The 18,959-nt window shown below is 41.8% G+C and overlaps 1 protein-coding gene across 5 annotated transcripts in view; it reads left to right on the top strand.

Moving 5' to 3' along the window:
* The window catches only part of RBM6 (RNA binding motif protein 6), a 105,284-nt gene that overhangs the window by 68,076 nt on the left and 18,249 nt on the right, over positions 1–18,959 (top strand). For 4 of the 5 annotated variants that reach the window (XM_082346111.1, XM_082346110.1, XM_082346112.1 and 1 more), the window contains one exon: positions 14,980–15,054. In XM_082346111.1, the coding sequence (XP_082202237.1) occupies positions 14,980–15,054 (75 nt within the window). Of the gene's footprint in view, positions 1–13,887; positions 14,055–14,979; positions 15,055–18,959 lie in introns of all 5 variants that reach the window. The other variant, XM_082346113.1, reaches the window with a different exon arrangement.

Raw genomic sequence — 18,959 nt, 5'->3', positions numbered from 1 at the left:
TTTATTTAAAAAAAAAAAGTTGGTCAAATTGCCTTTTGCAGCCAAAAATAAAGACCCAGTGCAGCCAAAAATAAATAAATAAATTTTAAAAAAAAGTTGGTCAAATTGCCTTTTGGCCATCTTTTTGTTGGGAAAATGGATGTTCCCTTCTAGTTAGAGTTCTCTAATTTTCAGTTATGTATGGTCATTGGGAACCAGAGCTTTGGGCAAGAATTGAGGTGTGCTAAGGAGGATGAGTGTGGCAGTGGTATGCACAGTTAGAGAAAAGGCTGGGGGCAGAGTACTCACTGAGAGGCTGTGGGGTGGGGACAGGTTAAGTGGGCCAGGGTATGGCAAAGAGAGAGGAATGAAATAACTGAACGTCTTTGTTCTGGCAATAGTCTTGCAGCCCTGAAAGCTTTTTTTGTTTTGTTTTGTTTGTCTTAATTAAGATATAGTCCACATATCTTAAAATTCACCATTTTAAAGTGTTCAGTTTAGTGGCATTTAGTATAATATAGTCACAGAGTTATGCAGCCATCACCACTATCTAACTCGTGAACATTTTCATCACCCCAAAAGAAACCTGCACGCATTAGCAGTTGCTCCCATTTCCCTTCACCTTCCCCTGTTTCACACTTTTAACGTCCACTGATCTACTTTCTTTTTTTCTTTTTTCGGCTGTGCTGTGCATGGCATGCTGGATCTTAGTTCCCAGACCAGGGATCGTACCCACGCCCCCTGAAGTGGAAGCATGGAGTCTTAAACACTGGACTGCCAGGGAAGTCCCCTAATCTACTTTCTGTCTCTATAGATTTGCCTGTTTGAGATGTTTCATATAAATGGGATCATACACTTTTTTGTGACTGACTTCTTTCACTTAGCATAAAGCTTTCAGAGTTCATTCATGTTGTAGTATGAATTAGTACTTCATTTCTTTTTATAGTTGAATATTCCATTGTACGGTTGTAACACATTTTCTTTATCCGTTAGTTAGTTGATAGACATTTGGGTTGTTTCCACTTTTGGCTATTATGAATAATGCTACTATGAATATTCATGTACAAATTTTTGTGTAAACATACATTTTCAGTTCTCTTGGATGTATGTCTAGGAGTGGAAATGCTAAAGTTTTCAGGTTTTTTTTTCAAGGGCTTTCTCCAAATGGATTAGGCCCCATATTGGAGTGGTGTGGTATTGAAAACATGGAATACTCACAGTTCCAATGGCCAGGTTTCAGTTCTGTTTTGGATGCCTTTGGGCATTCATGCTGCCATTTTGAATTCTCCCTGGGACTATGGATTGTTTTTTTGTTGTTGTTGGGTTTTTTGTCTTGTTTCGTGTTGTTTTGTTCTGTTATTTGAAGCCAGATGCCTCAGGGCACTTGTTGCCCTGGACATAGATCAGCCTTTGTTATTTGGGTTTTGAGCATATCCAGGATTTGCAGTTGATGGTTGAACAGCTAGTTTTCTTCTTTCCATTCCTTATAGGTTCTCCTTCTCATAGTCAACTGTTAAATGGCACATTTATTATATCTGCCTATGCATCTGATAATGCTCAGGTTGTCTAATTCCTGAAGTATTTTAAAGATATAAAGGTCTTTTTCTTTCTTCTTCTTTGATGTGATTCTTGTGCACTGTGAATCCAGAGCAATGCAGGATATGTTCGGTTCCCTATAAACTGGAGGAGTGCCAGCTCAGAGAAATGTTTGTGTTTGTTCCTATCTGGTTTCTAAGCTCAGCTGGACCTCTTTAAGGTAAGAAAACATTAGTTTGGGCACCTTGCCTAGGAAAATGCTTCTTGTGGCTCTTTTGAGTGCTTGGGAGGAACAGGACTCTGTGTTGTCAGGCGTTTGCTTAGGTAGTTTCAAGATAGTACTGGAACCCTGAGAAATACGGAATAAAGGAGTAAATAGCTAAACCAGACAAAGTGCCCAGGTCATGACTAACAAAGATCTATGTACAGTAAAGCAGGTGTTACCAGAAATAGATATCTCTGGATTTAAAGATCCAAGAGGGCAGAGACTGTTTCTTTTTTTCACTTTCATTTCCTTCACTGCCTAAATGGTTTAGACCTATAACTGGCAACACATGGTGTGCTAAATAAATATTTGTTTCTGGATATTAATACAACTTAAAAGTAGTTTCTGACTCTGTATTCCTTCTTCATAAGCCTTTAGTGATCTTTTTAGTTTCTGCATAATGCAGAAGTCTCTTGTCCTCCCAACCTGAGTTGCCAGATTCTGGTACTTCTATTAGGCTTCTACCTTGTTATCTTTGATAGCAGATAGTAATATACTATTTCTGTTCTAACAGAGGTTGCCACATCTTGTTTGTTCTAATTTCCAAGTTTCTGTTTGATTCTTGTCCTCATACTCCAAGAAGTAGTGAAAAGAATAGCTTGGAAAGTGCAAGGTAGGTTGTCAAGGGCCTTACATTTAGTCTTTAATTTAAAAACATGAGGGAACCACAAGAATGTAACAAAGTCAAAAAGACACTTTAGGGAAACTCTTCTTGTGGTAGTATATAGACTTGACTAGAGGGGTGAAACTGAAGAGGAAAAGGTCTGTTAGAATCTGGAGCAGAAATTGAGATGTGCGGAGACGATGGCTTCCACTAGGGGCTGGGAGCAGGTATGTAATGAAGAAGTCAGGTTTGAAAGAAGACTCTCTGAGGTTTGGTAACACTGGGTATTGGACAGAGGGGCAAGAGGGAGGGCAGACTCAGAGGCCACTCAGAGGTTAGAAGAACGGTAGTACCTTGAACAGAAATAAAACATCTGGAAGAGGAAGGCGTTTGGAAGGGAGGGACGAAGATGGTTGTTGAGTGTGAAGTGACAGCAGGACCTTTAGGTAACTGATAGAGATACAGGACTGGTGCCTGGCAGAATAAACATGCAGTTTTTTCACTGTCATTTTTTGTATCTTTTGTTTCACTATTTAACAGCTTTCTTTTTATTTCATAGTCTTTACGGCAAAATACCTACCTCTGCCTATCACCAATAATTTCCAAAAGCATCTATATCAGTTAGGATTAGATTTGGTGAGTGACAAAACACTAGAAATAACGGTGGCTTAAAATGAGGCGATTTATTTCTCTTTACCGTAAATGAAGTCTAAGCCATCCAGGTTTTCTTATGGTGGTATGATCATCAGGGACCCAGGCTCTTTTAGTTGTGTAACCCTATCATCCTCAACCTGTGAGTTCTTCCTGCTTGTCCAAGGTGGCTGCTTGAGTGTTAGCCATCACTTTGACTTGCCGACGAGTGGAAAAGAAGAAGGGATGAAAATGGACATGGTTCTCCCTTTAAGAATAGTTCCTGAACTTTGCAAGTACTATTTCTGCTTATGTCCAGTATATTAGAATTTATGGCTTCACTTAACTGCAGGGAGGGCTGGAAAACTTCATTTCAGGCAGCCATGTACCCAGTTAAAAATCAAGGGTTTGCTTCCAAGAAAAAGGAAGCAAATAGGCATTGGGAGACTACTTGGAGTCTCTTAATTTTCCAGGCTAAGAACCAGATTCCAGATTCTTTTAGGTTATGGAATTTATTTCTTCAAACTTTAGTTATCCTGATAATAATAATAAATATACTAAACAATAATAAACTATATAAATAAAATATAATTAAAATGTATGCTTCTGTTTTTGTATTTTTTAAAATGTCACAAAGACTTACAACTAGTAGCTAAAGCTTATGATGTGGAATAGACCAGTGTTGATATCAGTGTCTAAAATTTGAATATAAGATCAGTAGATTCAGAAGCTAGAGAAGTTATAGTATGATAAAGACCATATTTTACCGAGGCAGCTTTGGATGTAGTTTTTCTGTATGAGTTATTCTACAACTTATTATATGTAAACTGTAAGATTTATAGAGGGCAGAAGTAGAATGCCCCATCCCTGAAGGCGCTAGCATTTCTGCCAGGCCCATCTTAGCAAGAAAAAGAATATACCTTGATCTTATTTATTTCTGGCTCTCTTACTCTTCTTTCTTTCTTTCTTTTTTTTAAGATGTATTATTTATTTATTTTATTATTTATTTTTGGCTGTGTCGGGTCTTAGTTGAGGCATGTGGGATCTTTTGTTGCAGCGCGCGGGCTTCTCTCTAGCTGTAGCATGCGGGTTTTCTCTTCTCTAGTTGTGGCGCGGAGGCTCCAGGGTGCGTGGGCTTCAGAGCAATGTAGGCTCTGTAGTTTGCGGCATGCAGGCTCTCTTGTTGACACGCACGAGCTCAGTAGTTGTGGCGTGCGGGCCTAGTTGCCCCGCAGCATGTAGGATCTTAGTTCCCTGACCAGGGTTCTAACCCGCGTCCCCTGTGTTGGAAGGCGGATTCTTTACCACTGAACCACCAGGGAAGTCCCTCTCTCACTTTTTTTTTTTTTTTAATATAAATTTATTTATTTTATTTTTGGCTGTGTTGGGTCTTCATTGCTGCTTGCGGGCTTTCTCTAGTTGCAGCAAGCAGGGGCTACTCTTCGTTGCAGTGCGTGGGCTTCTCATTGCGGTGGCTTCTCTTGTTGCGGAGCACGGACTCTAGGCGCATGGGCTTCAGTAGTTGCAGCACAAGGGCTCAGTAGTTGTGGCTCGCAGACTCTAGAGTTCAGGCTCAGTAGTTGTGGCGCACAGGCTTAGTTGCTCTGCGGCATGTGGGATCTTCCCGGACCAGGGCTCGAACCCATTTCCCCTGCATTGGCAGGCGGACTCCTGACCACTGCGCCACCAGGGAAGCCAGCCTATCTCATTTTTCTTAAATGTGGTTTGTCATTTTCTTCTCTCTGGGTCACATCCAGCTTTGTCCATTGTACATGCTGCTCACAGTGCACTTTATACCTGGTGAACTGTGTCACACAGTTGACCTCTTAGCATAAACTTTCTCACTCTCCTTTTGTCCCTCTCCACTTCTGGCAATATTAAAGAACACTTTCCATTCTGTATTTCTCCTGATAAGAATTTCAGATAGAGATATGTGCTGCTTATTTGTTTAAAACTGTACTTGTTTGTTGTCCTAGTGCTTTAAAAAATAATCTTCATGAGACCATTGCTAGGTTTTGTTCACCACTGAACCCCCCCATGCCTAGTCTGCTGTGAGAAAATAGTTGTTTTTGAATAATGAATACATAGCCTGTTCTGGCTACTGATTTTGGGGGATGAGGAGGCAGTAGGGAACGGGTAAAGGCATTTTTTAATCTATAAAACTCTAGAAGTCTTTCCACAAGAAGAAATAATCTTGTATTGAACTGAAATCTTTTGGAGAGGAGCCAGCTGTGTTGTAACTTTAACCATCTTCAAACGTCAAATTGGTTTGCATTGCCTGACACATAGCCTTTTGATAGGACAAAACGTGAAGTTGGAACTTTCCTAAAAAAATCTAGATGTGCCTGCTATTCTGTGTGCTAGAAACCTCAAGATGCTTCCTGACACTGCTCAAGGCTCTCCCCTTTTTAATGTGTTTTTTTCCCCAGTTTTTCTTACAAAGAGGAGAAATTTTCAATTATATGATCACTTATCTTGGTTATTTTGGTGGTCTTCAAACAAATATAAGGGATGCCTTTTAATACACGGGATGGTGTATCTTAGGTCTTGAGAGTGTTTCAAGGCATCCAAGGGTTAAGTCTCTGTTATATTTCCAGGGCATACAGGTCTGACCAGGAGGGTTTCTTCATGGCCAGAGGCTGTGCCTTTGTAGCACTTGATAGTACCTCTAGCTGGGATAGTGTTAGAGACCCACTGACTTTGTCTTCTCCCAAACTCCTGGATTACCAGAGATTTCTGCCCTGTGCAGAGATCATTCCCCCATTCTCTATACATATCTGTTGCAATGGCAGCCATGATATTACAGCTCAGCAGATGTTGCTTCCTCAGTATGGACTAATTTAATGTGGGCACATCTTTCATGTGAAAAGCCATCCCTTGTTTTTATTCGGGGCTGAAGTTTGATAATTCTGTTATTTGCATGTGAGAATGAGTAGATCTAAGAGTTAGGAGGACTTCCCTGGTGGTGCAGTGGTTAAGAATCCACCTGCCATTGCAGGGGACACGGGTTTGAACCCTGGTCCGGGAATATCCCACATGCCGCGGAGCAACTAAGCCCATGTGCCACAACTACTGAAGCCCGTGCGCCTAGAGCCCATGCTCCACAACAGGAGAAGCCACCACAATGAGAAGCCCATGCACCGCAACGAAGAGTAGCCCCTGCTCACCGCAACTAGAGAAAGCCCGGGCGCAGCAATGAAGACCCAACACAGCCAAAAATTAATTAATTAATTAATTAATTAAAAGAGTTAGGGATCCAGCTTGTTCCAGTGGACCTTTTCTGACTTGAAACTTCCATTGTTAGTCTTGTAGCTTCTGTGAGAGTGGCATTGGGTCTATAGTTTTTTGACTAAGAAATAAAGAATGGTGGGTGGTTACTTCCGCTAAAATGGCAGTTGAACAGTGAGTGTTCAGAAGTCTGGCAGCTTTGTATTTTATTCATCTTTTCAAGGCCCTGTTTCTGCAGAAGGTATGTTAGCAGGGTTCTCTGAAATGTCTTAGCCCAGGACACTGAAACCAGAGAGGCTAATAGAGACCACCTTCAAGAGAGCTAAGATTCTTGGGTGGGAGGTAGTAGATAAAGAGCCAGGAGAAATAATCTCTTTTCAATGGTGAGGCCAGAAGAATAGCTGCTGGTTCTTTGGGGGATGCCTGGGGAATATTGTGCAGCCTTTGTGGTAGGCTCAGCAGCGTGGCCTGTGCAGTGTCTTAGGACTTGTGGGCCTCATCTGCTCTCGTGGCTGTTCCTGCTACCTCCAGTCGTCAGCTCTGTAAGAAAAAGAAATGAGAGAGAAATGGTTTGAACATTATTCAGCAAACAAAGCAAAATAAGAAGCTGTATATTTTCCGCATTGATTTTAGCAACTTCCTTTTTCTTCCCCTGTGGTGACTCAGTTTAGAGACCTAGACAATGAAGCATGAGTATATGTTGAATTTAGGGTCCACTTTTCCCAGAAGAAAAGAGCCAGGGGATCTAGAACAATAGTCGTCTTAGAATATGAAAGAATAAAATGGAGGTTATAGAAACCTGAATTCTGAAAGGAATTCTGAGGATATCAGTAAGATATGTTCAAACCTAATTTTCTACTTCCACTAAGAACTAGATGATATCTTTATTTGGAAATAAATAATTGAATAATCAGGGAAATCTTAACTAAACTGAGGTCTTTATAAACATTGGCTGAAACATTGTTCTAAAACATACAAAATTGTAACAAACTGAAAGTTTCAAAAATATTTGCATTTTAGTGGTTCACAGTTGTTTGATTATTCTAAGCACTGTTAACTGGAGCTTGTAAATTGTTTCTTTATGGTAAGATATTTGTGGTGAAGGAATTTGCTGAGTGCCCCATCTGCCTGGCAGTCTCAGTCTCTGTAATAGAACCTCATTTTCTCACAAGGAACGAAAAGACTTTTGGCTGTTTTGATTATTTATTTATTTGCTTTTTCATTTATTTATTTGTTTGTTTATATTTTGCCTCTTTGTTTTTGACTCAGATGACTCTTAGAATGGAAGTCTCTCATAGATCCCCTGGTAGACTATCTTTCCTAAGTCTTCCAGGACCTAAGTTAATGAAATCATCTCCAAGACTGCAGATCACTGATTTTCTTTCACAATGATAGAGGCATTTTCTGGAATCTTACTTTAAAATACACAAAAGAATGGCAGGGAATGGTGGTGGAGTGGGTGGAATATATTCTCAGCACCAGGTGCCTGTGTCGTCAGCTCCTGTGTTGTGTTTCGGGAACAGAGACCTTACTTCCACCAACTCTGAGCCTGGTGAGTAGGGCCCAGTGAAACACAGGTCAGCCATACTGCTTCAAAGAGCACAAATAAGGTTTTAGTTTTAGCAAGAGGTGGGTTGTGTCCTCCTAGGAAATGACAGATAAACTGGTCAGGCAGTAAACAGTGTTATTAAGGAGCATTTTAGAAAACATGTTTGTTGTGCTTTTGTCTGGACAAGAAAAGATATCAAGATAAGTAGCCGCCCAGAGGGCAGTGTCTCCTTGCTCCTCAATCTTTTTTTTTTTTTTTTAAACATCTTTATTGGAGTATAATTGCTTTACAAGTGAATCAGCTATACATATAAATATATCCTCATATCTCCTCCCTCTTGCGTCTCCCTCCCACCCTCTCTATCCCACCCCTATAGGTGGTCACAGAGCAGCGAGCTGATCTCCCTGTGCTCTGCGGCAGCTTCCCACTAGCTCTCTATTTTACATTTGGTAGTGTATATATGTCCATGCCACTCTCTCACTTCGTCCCAGCTTACCCTTCCCCCTCCCCATGTCCTCAAGTCCATTCTCTATCTGCATCTTTATTCCTGTCCTGCCCCTAGGTTCTTCATAACCAATTTTTTTTTTTTGGTTCCATATATATGTGTTAGCATACAGTATTTGTTTTTCTCTTTCTGACTTACTTCACTCTGTATGACAGACTCTAGGTCCATCCACCTCCCTACAAATAACTCAATTTCATTTCTTTTTATGGCTGAGTAATATTCCATTGTATATATGTGTCACATCTTCTTTATCCATTCATCTATCGATGGACACTTAGGTTGCTTCCATGTCCTGGCTGTTGTAAATAGAGCTGCAGTGAACATTGTGGTACATGACTCTTTTTGAATTGTGGTTTTCTCAGGGTATATGCCCAGTAATGGGATTGCTGGGTCGTGTGGTAGTTCTATTTTTGCTCCTCAATATTAATTCGACCCTCAAGTGCTATTCTGTTTCTGGTGGAGTTTCCATCAGGGCCTCACCTCCTGGTTGCTCAGAGGGCAACTCGGTTTGTGTTGGGTGAAAGGCCATTCTAAGCAGAGGGTACACGGCAGTCAGTGGACCAAGCTAGAGTTGTTGTCAGTGGACCAAGCTAGAGTTGTCACAGAGCATTCTGTGTACTTCCTTCAGGATTTTTGGCCTCTGCTTCCCTCCTTCCTTCCTTTCCTTTTCTCTTTCTGTCTCATTCTGGTTTTGGCCTTTGGGGATACTGAATTTTACAAGATGTTTGAACTGTAACATATCCTTGTACCAGAAAGAATGAGCCTAGCTGCTTTGCAAAAGAGTTCTATAAAAACTACCCTTTTATACTGAGGGGAATGACATATGGTCAGCCCTCCATATGCACAGGTTCTGCATCTGCAGATACAGAAGACCAGCTATACTACACCATTTTATTTTGTTTTATTTTATTTTATTTTATTTTTTGTATAAATTTATTTATTTTATCTATTTTTGGCTGCGTTGGGTCTTCGTTGCTGCACACGGGCTTTTCTCTAGTTGCAGCGAGCGGGGGCTAGCTACTCTTCCTTGTGGTGCACAGGCTTATTGCTGTGGCTTCTCTTGTTGCGGAGAATGGGCTCTAGGCGCACGGGCTTCAGTAGTTGTGGTTCGCGGGCTCTAGAGCGCAAGCTCAGTAGTTGTGGCTCACGGGCTTAGTTGCTCTGCGGCATGTGGGATCTTCCTGGACCAGGTCTCGAACCCCTGTCTCCTGCATTGGCAGGCGGATTCTTAACCACTGCGCCACCAGGGAAGCCCTACTAAACCATTTTAGATGAGACTTCAGCATCCTTGGATTTTGGTATCCGTGGGGGTCCTGGAACCAATCTCCCACAGTTACCAAGAGATACATCTGTTTTAAACCTGTTATTTTGTTCCTCTTGCTTTACTCTTTCAGCAGGTCCATTTGATTGCTGTTGGTGTTGAAATTCCTGGTAGTGTACTTACTAGCAGCCCTCTTTGTCTTAGACACAGCACCTAAAGTAATTGTAGGTGCTTTAAGAACATAAAGAGCACCTTGAGCAGGCCTGTTGGAGGATTGGCAGTGCTATCAAGAAACAGAGTCTTTATGGCAGTCTCTCTAAAAACTCCCTGTGGGGCCATTGCCTGTGAATTTCTTTAGACTTACCTTGTGCACCTTTTCATCAGAAACCACCTCTTTTTTTTTTTTTTTTTTTGGCTGCGTTGGGTCTTTGTTGCTGCACGCAGACTTTCTCTAGTTGTGGCGAGCGGGGCCTACTCTTCATTGTGGTGTGCAGGCTTCTCATTGCGGTGGCTTCTCTTGTGTAGCATGGGCTCTAGGCGCACGTGCTTCAGTAGTTGCAGCACGTGGGCTCACTAGTTGCAGCACGCGGGCTTCAGTAGAGAAGCCACCTCTTTGGTGTGGCAAATATTATGAGTTGGCTGACACCCTGGAAGTTTAAAAACGAAGAAAAGCAATATGGTGAAAAGAAAACCTGACATTCAGTCCCGTATAAGTTGCTAACTAGCTCTATAACCTTGGGCAGCGTGCTCCATGTATCTCAGCCATACTTTCCCATGTGGAAATAGGTATTATATATGTCCTATTGTGAGGATTTATCAAGATGACATTTGTGAAGAATGCGTTTATAAACTGTAATTACTTTGTGAATAAAGATTACTATCTCTGATAGACAGTACCAGTTCTCAGCCACCAGTAACTTGATTCTCCCATCCTGTGTTTGGAAGAAGCACAAATCTACAAAGAGGGCTTGCTCATTTTTCAGAGTGAGTTGTATTCACAAGGCTCACATACTTTCCCCCTGCCTTTGATCCTGTCTGTCTCCGTCTCTCTCCATACTTGAATGGGGTGATCTGTTATGTCACACGGCAATCATATTCTCAATACAGAGTATAACTGTGACTGTGCTTGTGGGAGATCTTCAGAAAAGATGCAAAGCTGCTGGCCAGAAAGGTTCTTTCCTTTCCATTTTCTCTTGTACCTCCCCAGTACCTTAAGAATCCTTGGGCTTGGTTATAAGCCAGCTGGAAGTTACGATAGAGTCTCAATTCTCTGACCCAAGTCCTTTTCACAGGTTAACAGTCACAAAATGGAGTTATGAAGTCTCCAAGAGCAGCAGATGAAAAGGGAAATGGAAATGTGAATGTTGAATTTAGCAGCCCTCAGACCCAGAATATGCTACTCTCTAGTGTCCCTGAGGTGGAGAGTAAGGACTTGCTTTGCTGTTCAGGAGTGTGATTATCTCTCGCTGCTTGCAGCTTCTTCACATTAAGACCCTTTGAAATATACTTAGGGACGCATATATGTGACTTTGTCAAGTGAGAGCTTTGGGCTTGGGAGGATTCTAGCAGGTTTTAATCTAATTTACGCCTAATCTAACACGACTGAGAAAGGGGGTGTCTTTGGTTTTACTTTCAAATATATGGTGGTACATCTTTAGAAGCCAGATGTGGTTAACCAGACTTGTCTTCATGGTACCTTTGCTTCCAGTGGCTTAATAAATAACCCAATAATTCAAATGATGAATAAAAATTCTAGTGTGTGAAGGTGGTAGGTAATAGACAATTAAAAGTGGTCAACCAAAAAGTTACGAAATCATCCTACCCACTTATTAATCCAACTCCCCACAGGTTATTTCCCTAGGAGACACTGGCATATCTTTACTCTATGAAATCTGAACAAAAGACCTGGCAGGAATGGGGAGGAGTACAGTATAAGTCACGCCTGTGCTTGGTACATCTGGGCAGCCGCTGTATGATAACACCTGGGGAATCAAATCATAAATCAACCTGATTGTTCTCATTCGAGTTTTTTGTGTCTGTTTATTCTTTTTTTTTTTTAGAATTTTTTTAAAAACATATTTATTTATTTATTTGTTTTGGGCTGCATCGGGTCTTAGTTGCAGTACGTGGGATTCTCCACTGCGGCACACAGGCTCCTCGTTGCGGGGTGTGGGCTTCTCTAGTTGTGGTGCGTGAGCTCAGTAGTTGCGGGGCGTGGGCTTAGTTGCCCCGAGGCAGTGGGATTTTAGTTCCCCTACCAGGGATCGAACCTGTGTCCCCTGCATTGGAAGGCAGATTCTTAACCATTGGACCACCAGGGAAGTCCCGTGTCTGTTTATTCTTATTAAAACAGTTGGCTCCCGGGCTTCCCTGGTGGCGCAGTGGTTAAGAATGTGCCTGCCAATGCAGGAGACGTGGGTTTGAGCCCTGGTCTGGGAGGATCCCACATGCTGCGGAGCAGCTAAGCCCGTGCGCCACAACTACTGAACCTGCGCTCTAGAGCCTTTGAGCCACAGCTACTGAAGCCCGCCCTCCTAGAGCCCGTGCTCCACAACAAGAGAGGCCACCGCAATGAGAAGACCCCACGCAGCCATAAATAAATAAATCTATAAAAAAACAATTGTCTCTGTTCTTCAATAGTGATGGGTTTAACAACCATTTTGTATTCTTTAGCAGTGGTGTCTGGTAGCCTCATGTCTAACTATGTGCAGATTGAAAAGAAAGGGCCGCCTTAGTTGTAGGGGACTCTGAGGAATAAGAAACCAGTGGTTAGCACTCTGCACTTCCGTTGCAGGGGGTACGGGTTCAATCCCTGGTCCAGGAACTAGGATCCCGAAAGCCTCGTGGTGCTGCCAAAAAAAAAAAGAAATCATGCATGCCTTTGTAACACATGAATTGAAGGTAATCTTCTCAAATTGATATGTTGTGAGTACTCCTAGCAGGGGGAGTTCCCTAGCCTCGACAGAAAGTCATCAACGGCTCCTGGAACATCATATTTGTTATCTGATAAGTATAACGTGCTCCTTGCCTTAGGAATTCCTGAATCTACTGATGCCTCCAAGTGGTGCAATCAGAATTTGCAATTGACTGCAATTCACAGTAGTGCCTTGTTCTGATGGCACTGTTCACTGTTCAAGTGGCAACCCACATGTTTTATGGACTGGGTGTACAGGTGTACACGACAGCAGTACCTTCCTCTAAAGCCACTGTGTGCTAAAGCACTCCAGTCTTCCAGGGATAGTTGGATCCATTCAGTCTTTTTTTCATTCCATAACTGCTTATTAAGCTCCTTTTCTGTACCAAGTACTGGGCTTGGTACTGATAATAAAAGACCAGCAAGATTTAGCCTGGTTGATCAGATTTGGCCCAGCATTTGAAAACTAACACTAAGTGCTGTCATAAAGATACAGGTTCTGACATGCAGTGACCATTCCCTTATGAAAGCTTAGTCTTTCAGTAGATTGAAATGGGGTGTGAAGTATTATCACCTGATAAGCAAGTAAGATGAAGTGAGTAACTAATCTGATGAATGAGTGACTAGTCCTTTTCTAGCACTTAGGGCTCAAAATACAGGTATTGAGCCCTAACTACATCCCATGCTAAGCACTTGACATGTATTAATTTACTTAATCTTCATAACCACCTTATGAAGTAGGTACTGTTATTCCTACTTTACAAATGAGGAAACTGAAGCTCAGAGAAGTTAAGGACCTTGCTGAAGGTCATGGAGTGGAGGCATGATGCAAGTTTAGGGAACCTGACCCAGAGTCCATATTCTTAAATAACATGATATACTGCCTCTGGGTGGAAGGGTATCATCTTAACCAACCTCCTGTATAGGTAGAGCTTGGCAGAGTGATAATCCCCTGACCCTCCCTGTCTGCAGAGCTTTTTCTCTTTCCTGGATTGGCTCCTAGAGCAGATTACCTATCCCTAAGAGTGAGCAGGAGTTGCCAAATGCAGCAGGCAGTCCCTTATCTACAGCCACAGAAGTGAATCTGCCTCTGCCTTTCACCAGCTGGGTGACCTTGCCTCTCTGAGCATGTTTCATCATCTGTAAAATGGAGATAATGATCATGGGATCATTTAGGGGTTAAATGAGATAACATACTTAACAGTTTCTGGCTCTGAGTAAGCACTTAAAAAATGTTAGCAAATTTTTATTATCATTGTCCTCTAGCCTTGAGAACAAACCATGAAACAGTTTCTCAGAGACCAGATTCTAGGACTTAGGTAGGTGGGCAGGTTTTTTTTTTTGTTTTGTTTTGTTTTCACAAGACAATAATTTTATTCTATGTATTTCTCTTGACTCTTTTGGTGTGAAAAGCAGAGAGGTAAAGCATTATTTGACAGATGTATGGATTCAAGCAAGAAACTGAGGTCCAATTGCAAAGAAATGCCTTGTATAACTCAGAGCCCTGTCTGAGGAGACACAGAGGACCCTAGAGGGCGGAGAATGAACACAGCGCAGGGGCTAGTTCCAGAGTCGCATCCTCGGTTAGTTCACTTGCAAGTGTGGGTGAGGGTCCCTTGTCAGTAGGCAGAGATTTTTTTTTCCTCTGCTCTAACACGTATCTGCTGTCTAGTGTTTATTAAACAAAATTTATTTTTTTCTTGATGTGAAAGAATTCGTGTCTTGTCCAAAATGCAGAGGCAAAGGAGCTCTGTAACTGCAGGCTTGTTGAACCCCTTTTCCCACCTATTCTGGTGCCAGGCTTTCCCAAAGTGCTTATTTGCCAGTGGTTGCTCCTCAGTTCTCATGGCCAGCTCACTCTGAAGGCTCCAAGCCACAGTGATGCTGCTGCCACCACCGCCACCACCACCACTGCTGCCACTACCAGCCATTCAGTTTCCTGCTCTAAGGATGTGACCTGCCGTGAAGCTTTCACATTCCTCTTTTCTTCCTGTCTTCGGTGTTGTACCTCTTTCTTTTGGTGCTTTTGCCATGCAGCAGTATTGCAAAAAAAGTTTTCAGGCACCAAAGTTAAGAGCCCTTACTACCTTGCCAAGGGGATTTGAGTTAGCCATGGAAAAGAAGATAATGAGAGGGCTCCTGTGCCTCTGTGCTTCAGAAGGAAAGAGTTTGCTTCTTGACAGTGTGCTAGCTCCCTAGCCAGGTGGGGGACGTGCTGGGACTACATGACCTCTGGAGGAGTAGACTGCCCAAAGACAGCGCCCCAACCCACAGGAGCCAAGGCTGAAGACTGATTTCACCTTCTCCCGTTCCCTTTCCCTAAGCTTAAGCTTGCTCTGCCACACTGTCCCAAGTCTCTGGCTTATAACAGCCATTTCCTTTTGCCGATGAATAAGCCCACTCTTTGTAAAATGTTTCAACTTGGGGACTGGAAAGGCTCTCTGTGCTTTCCTGTCTCTTTGTTTCTCCAAAGGTTAATGTTGATGGCTTCTGTCTTTGTCTTTACAGGGAACTCTAATGATCCATGACAAAGAGGTCACCCTTGAGTATGTACCAAGCCTGGATTTTTGGTACTGCAAACGGGTAAGTGCCAAGAATTCCTCTCCTTAGAAGTAAGGATCCAGCATCACAGCTCCTCCATGTCTACAGGAGTGCTGCCTGGTGTAGTGTGCATTGCCAAGGGCAAAGGTCTTCTTCCTTGGTTCATTTCAGATGAACTGGAGGCCAGGGCAAGATCATCTATAATTTCTGCTTCCCAGCTACTGCCTGTGGCCATAGAGGGTTCTGGGCCTGTAGTTGGAGACCTTTTCCCAAGGGCATATGCCATGCTTTCTGTTGATTACGAACTGAAAGAAAAACAGTCCCTTGACTTATAACCTCTCCCCAGTTACCCTTCCTGGGGTAAAGAGGATTTATTAGTGTTTGGAATGATGTACATAAAGAGGCTGGTTCTGTGAGAGGTACCCATTTTTTTTGAATATTCAGGGGTTTCCAAGGGTATAGAACTTTAGGTACCATGGTATTTTTCCTCTGTTCAACTTCATATTGTTCTTGAATGGCATATATAAAGATTTTAGGCTATACTCTTTTTAGAAGTCCAGTTTGATTGCAAATGAGCATGAAAATATATTTTGTCATTTTTCATTGCTACTATTTAGTTTCAAAAATAAGTTTGAAAAATCTATATAAAGTTTCTGAACCAAGATTCATTAAAAGTGTTGTAGAACTTGATAAAATTAAGTAAAAGCTTTAGCTTTACATTTTGGAATACAATTTGGATAGCTGTGATTGTCATTGACCAAAGTATTCATAGTTCATGGATGTAGTACCTTAAGCTGTCAATTTAGGGAAACATTTAACTATTTTTTAAAAGGTGATGAAATACACATAACATTAAATTTACCATTTTAACCATTTTAAAGCATATAATTCAGTAGCCTTAAGTACATTCACAATGAAGTGCAATCATCAACACTATCTAATTCTAGAACTTTTTCATCACCCTAAAAAGAAACCCCATATCTATTAAACAGTCTCTCCCCATTCCCGTTTCCCTCAGTTTCTGGAAACCACTATTACTATTCTGTTTTTTATCTCTTATGAATGTGCCTATTCTGAACATTTCATGTAAGTAGAACCATATATTATGTGACCTTTTGTGTCTGCCTTCTTTCACTTAGCATGTTTTCAAGGTTCATCCATGTTATTATGTGTATCAGTACTTCATTTATTTTTAATGGCTGAATAATATTATATGGATATACCACATCTTATCTATTCATCAGTTGATGGACATTTGATTTGTTTCTACTTCTTGGCTATTGAGAATAAGACTGCTATGAATATTTATGTGCAAGTTTTTGTTTGAAAACCTGTTTTCAGTTCTTTTGGAACTGCCCAGGAATAGAATTGTTGGGTCATGTGGTACTTTTCATTTTTTAACTCTTTGAGGAACCAATAAACTGTTTTCCACAGACAGCAGCTGCACCATTTTGCATTCCCTCCAGCAGTGTCTGAGGGTTCCAATTTCTCCACATCCTTGCCAACATTTGTTATATTCCCTTTTTTTTTTTTTTGATAGTAGCCATCAAACTATTTCACAACCACCAGTGGTGTGAAATAGTATCCTATCATCATGATTATGATGATGATTTGCATTCCCCTAATGACTAATGATGTTGAGCATCTTTTCTTGTGTTTGTAGCCACTAGTATATCTTCTTTGGAAAAATGTTTATTCAAGTCCATTTTTGATTAGATTGTCTTTTTTTTTTTTTTTTTTTGGAGTATAGTTGATTTACAGTGTTGTGTTAGTTTCAGGTGTACAGGAAAGTGAATCAGTTATACATATACTTATATCCACTCTTTTTTAGATTCTTTTCCCATATAGGCCATTACAGAGTATTGAGTAGAGTTCCCTGTGCTATACAGTGTAGGTCCTTATTAGTTAATCTATTTTATATATAGTAGTGTGTGTATGTCAATCCCAGTCTTCCAATATATCCCTCCCCTCTGTCTTCTTGTTAAGTTGTAAGAGTTCTTGGGAATTCCCTGGTGGTCCAGTGGTTAGGACTTGGCGCTTTGACTGCAGTGGCAGTCCTTGGTCGGGGAACTAAGATCCCACAAGCCGTGTGGTGTGGCCAAAAAAAAGAAAAAAGAGGGCTTCCCTGGTGGCGCAGTGATTGAGAATCTGCCTGCCAATGCAGGGGACACGGGTTCGAGCCCTGGTCTGGGAAGATCCCACATGCCGCGGAGCAACTGGGCCCGTGAGCCACAATTACTGAGCCTGCGCGTCTGGAGCCTGTGTTCCGCAACAAGAGAGGCCGCGATAGTGAGAGGCCCGCGCACCGCGATGAAGAGTGGCCCCCGCTCGCCACAACTAGAGAAAGCCCTCGCACAGAAACGAAGACCCAACACAGCCATAAATAAATAAAGAGGATGCATTTCAAATAGTAAAAAAAAAAAAAGAAAGAAAAAGTTGTAAGAGTTCTTTATATATTCTGGATGTTTATCCCTTATCAGATATGTGATTTGCAAATATTTTCTCCCATTCTGTGTGTTGTCTTTCACTTTCTTGATAGTGTCCTTTGATACACAAGGTTTTAATTTTGATAAAGTCCAATTCATCTATTTGTTTTCTTTTTCTTTTTTTTAAATTTATTTATATATTTATTTATTTTAGGCTGCGTTGGGTCTTCGTTGCTGTGCGCGGGCTTTCTCTAGTTGCAGTGAGCGGGGGCTGCTCTTCATTGGGGTGCGTGGACTTCTCATTGCGGTGGCTTCTCTTGTTGCAGAGCGCAGGCTCAGTAGTTGTGGTGCACGGGCTTAGGTGCTCCACGGCATGTGGGATCCTCCTGGACCAGGGCTCAAACCTGTGTCTCCTGCATTGGCAGGTGGATTCTTAACCACTGCGCCACCAGGGAAGCCCCTGTTTTTTTTTCTTTGATTGCTTGTCCTTTGGTGTCATGAAACCATTGCCAAAGCCAGGGTCTTGAAGACTTATCCATATGTTTTCTTCTAAGAAATTTATAGTTTTGGCTTTTATATTTAGATCTTTGGTCTATTTTGAGTTAATTTTTGTTCCGGGTATGAGGTAAGGGTCCAGTTTCATTCTTTGGAATGTGGATATTCAGTTTTCCCAGCACCATTTGTTGAATTAACAATTATTTCCCCGTTGAATGGTTTTGGTACTCTTGTTGGAAATCATTTGACCATAGATGTATAGGTTTATTTCTGTAGACTCTCAGTTTTATTCTGTTGATCTATGTTTTTATCCTTATGCCAGTACCACACTGTTTTTTGTTTTTGTTTTTTTGGCTGCGTTGGGTCTTCGTTGCTGCGCATGGGCCTTCTCCAGTTGCAGCGAGCAGGAGCACTCTTTGCTGCGGTGCGGTGGCTTCTCCTGTTGTGGCACACAGGCTCTAGGCACGCGGGCCTCAGCATTTGCAGCATGTGGGCTCAGTAGTTGTTGCTCGTGAGGGCTCAGTAGTTGTGGCTCGTGAGAGCTCAGTAGTTGTGGCGCACAGGCCCAGCCGCTCCACGGCATGTGGGATCTTCCCGGACCAGGGCTCGAACCCGCGTCCCCTGCATTGGCAGGCAGATTCTTAACCACTGCGCCACCAGGGAAGCCCACCACACTGTTTTGATTACTGTAACTCTTTAGTAAGTTTTGCAGTCGGGAAGTGTGAGTCCTTCGATTTTGTTCTTCTTTTTCAAAATTGTTTTGGCTACTCAGGGTCCCTTGCAATTTCATATACATTTGAGGATCTGCTTTTCCATTTCTGCAAAAAAAGGCCATTAGAATTTTGAGAACATTTTGCATTTTAATAGTGATTGCCTCTATGTCTTGGAATTATGAGTGATTTTCCCCTGTCTCTTAAACTTTCCATTATTAGCTATAATGCACACGTATTGTTTATTTTATAATCAGAGATGGAGGGAGCTAGCATTAAAGGGAAAGTTTTGAACTCTATTTTCTGTTAACCAGCA

The sequence above is a fragment of the Balaenoptera borealis genome (assembly GCF_965194805.1).
Source record: "Balaenoptera borealis genome assembly, chromosome: 12".
NCBI lineage: Eukaryota > Metazoa > Chordata > Mammalia > Artiodactyla > Balaenopteridae > Balaenoptera > Balaenoptera borealis.
This window is presented reverse-complemented; position numbering and strand designations above follow the sequence as displayed.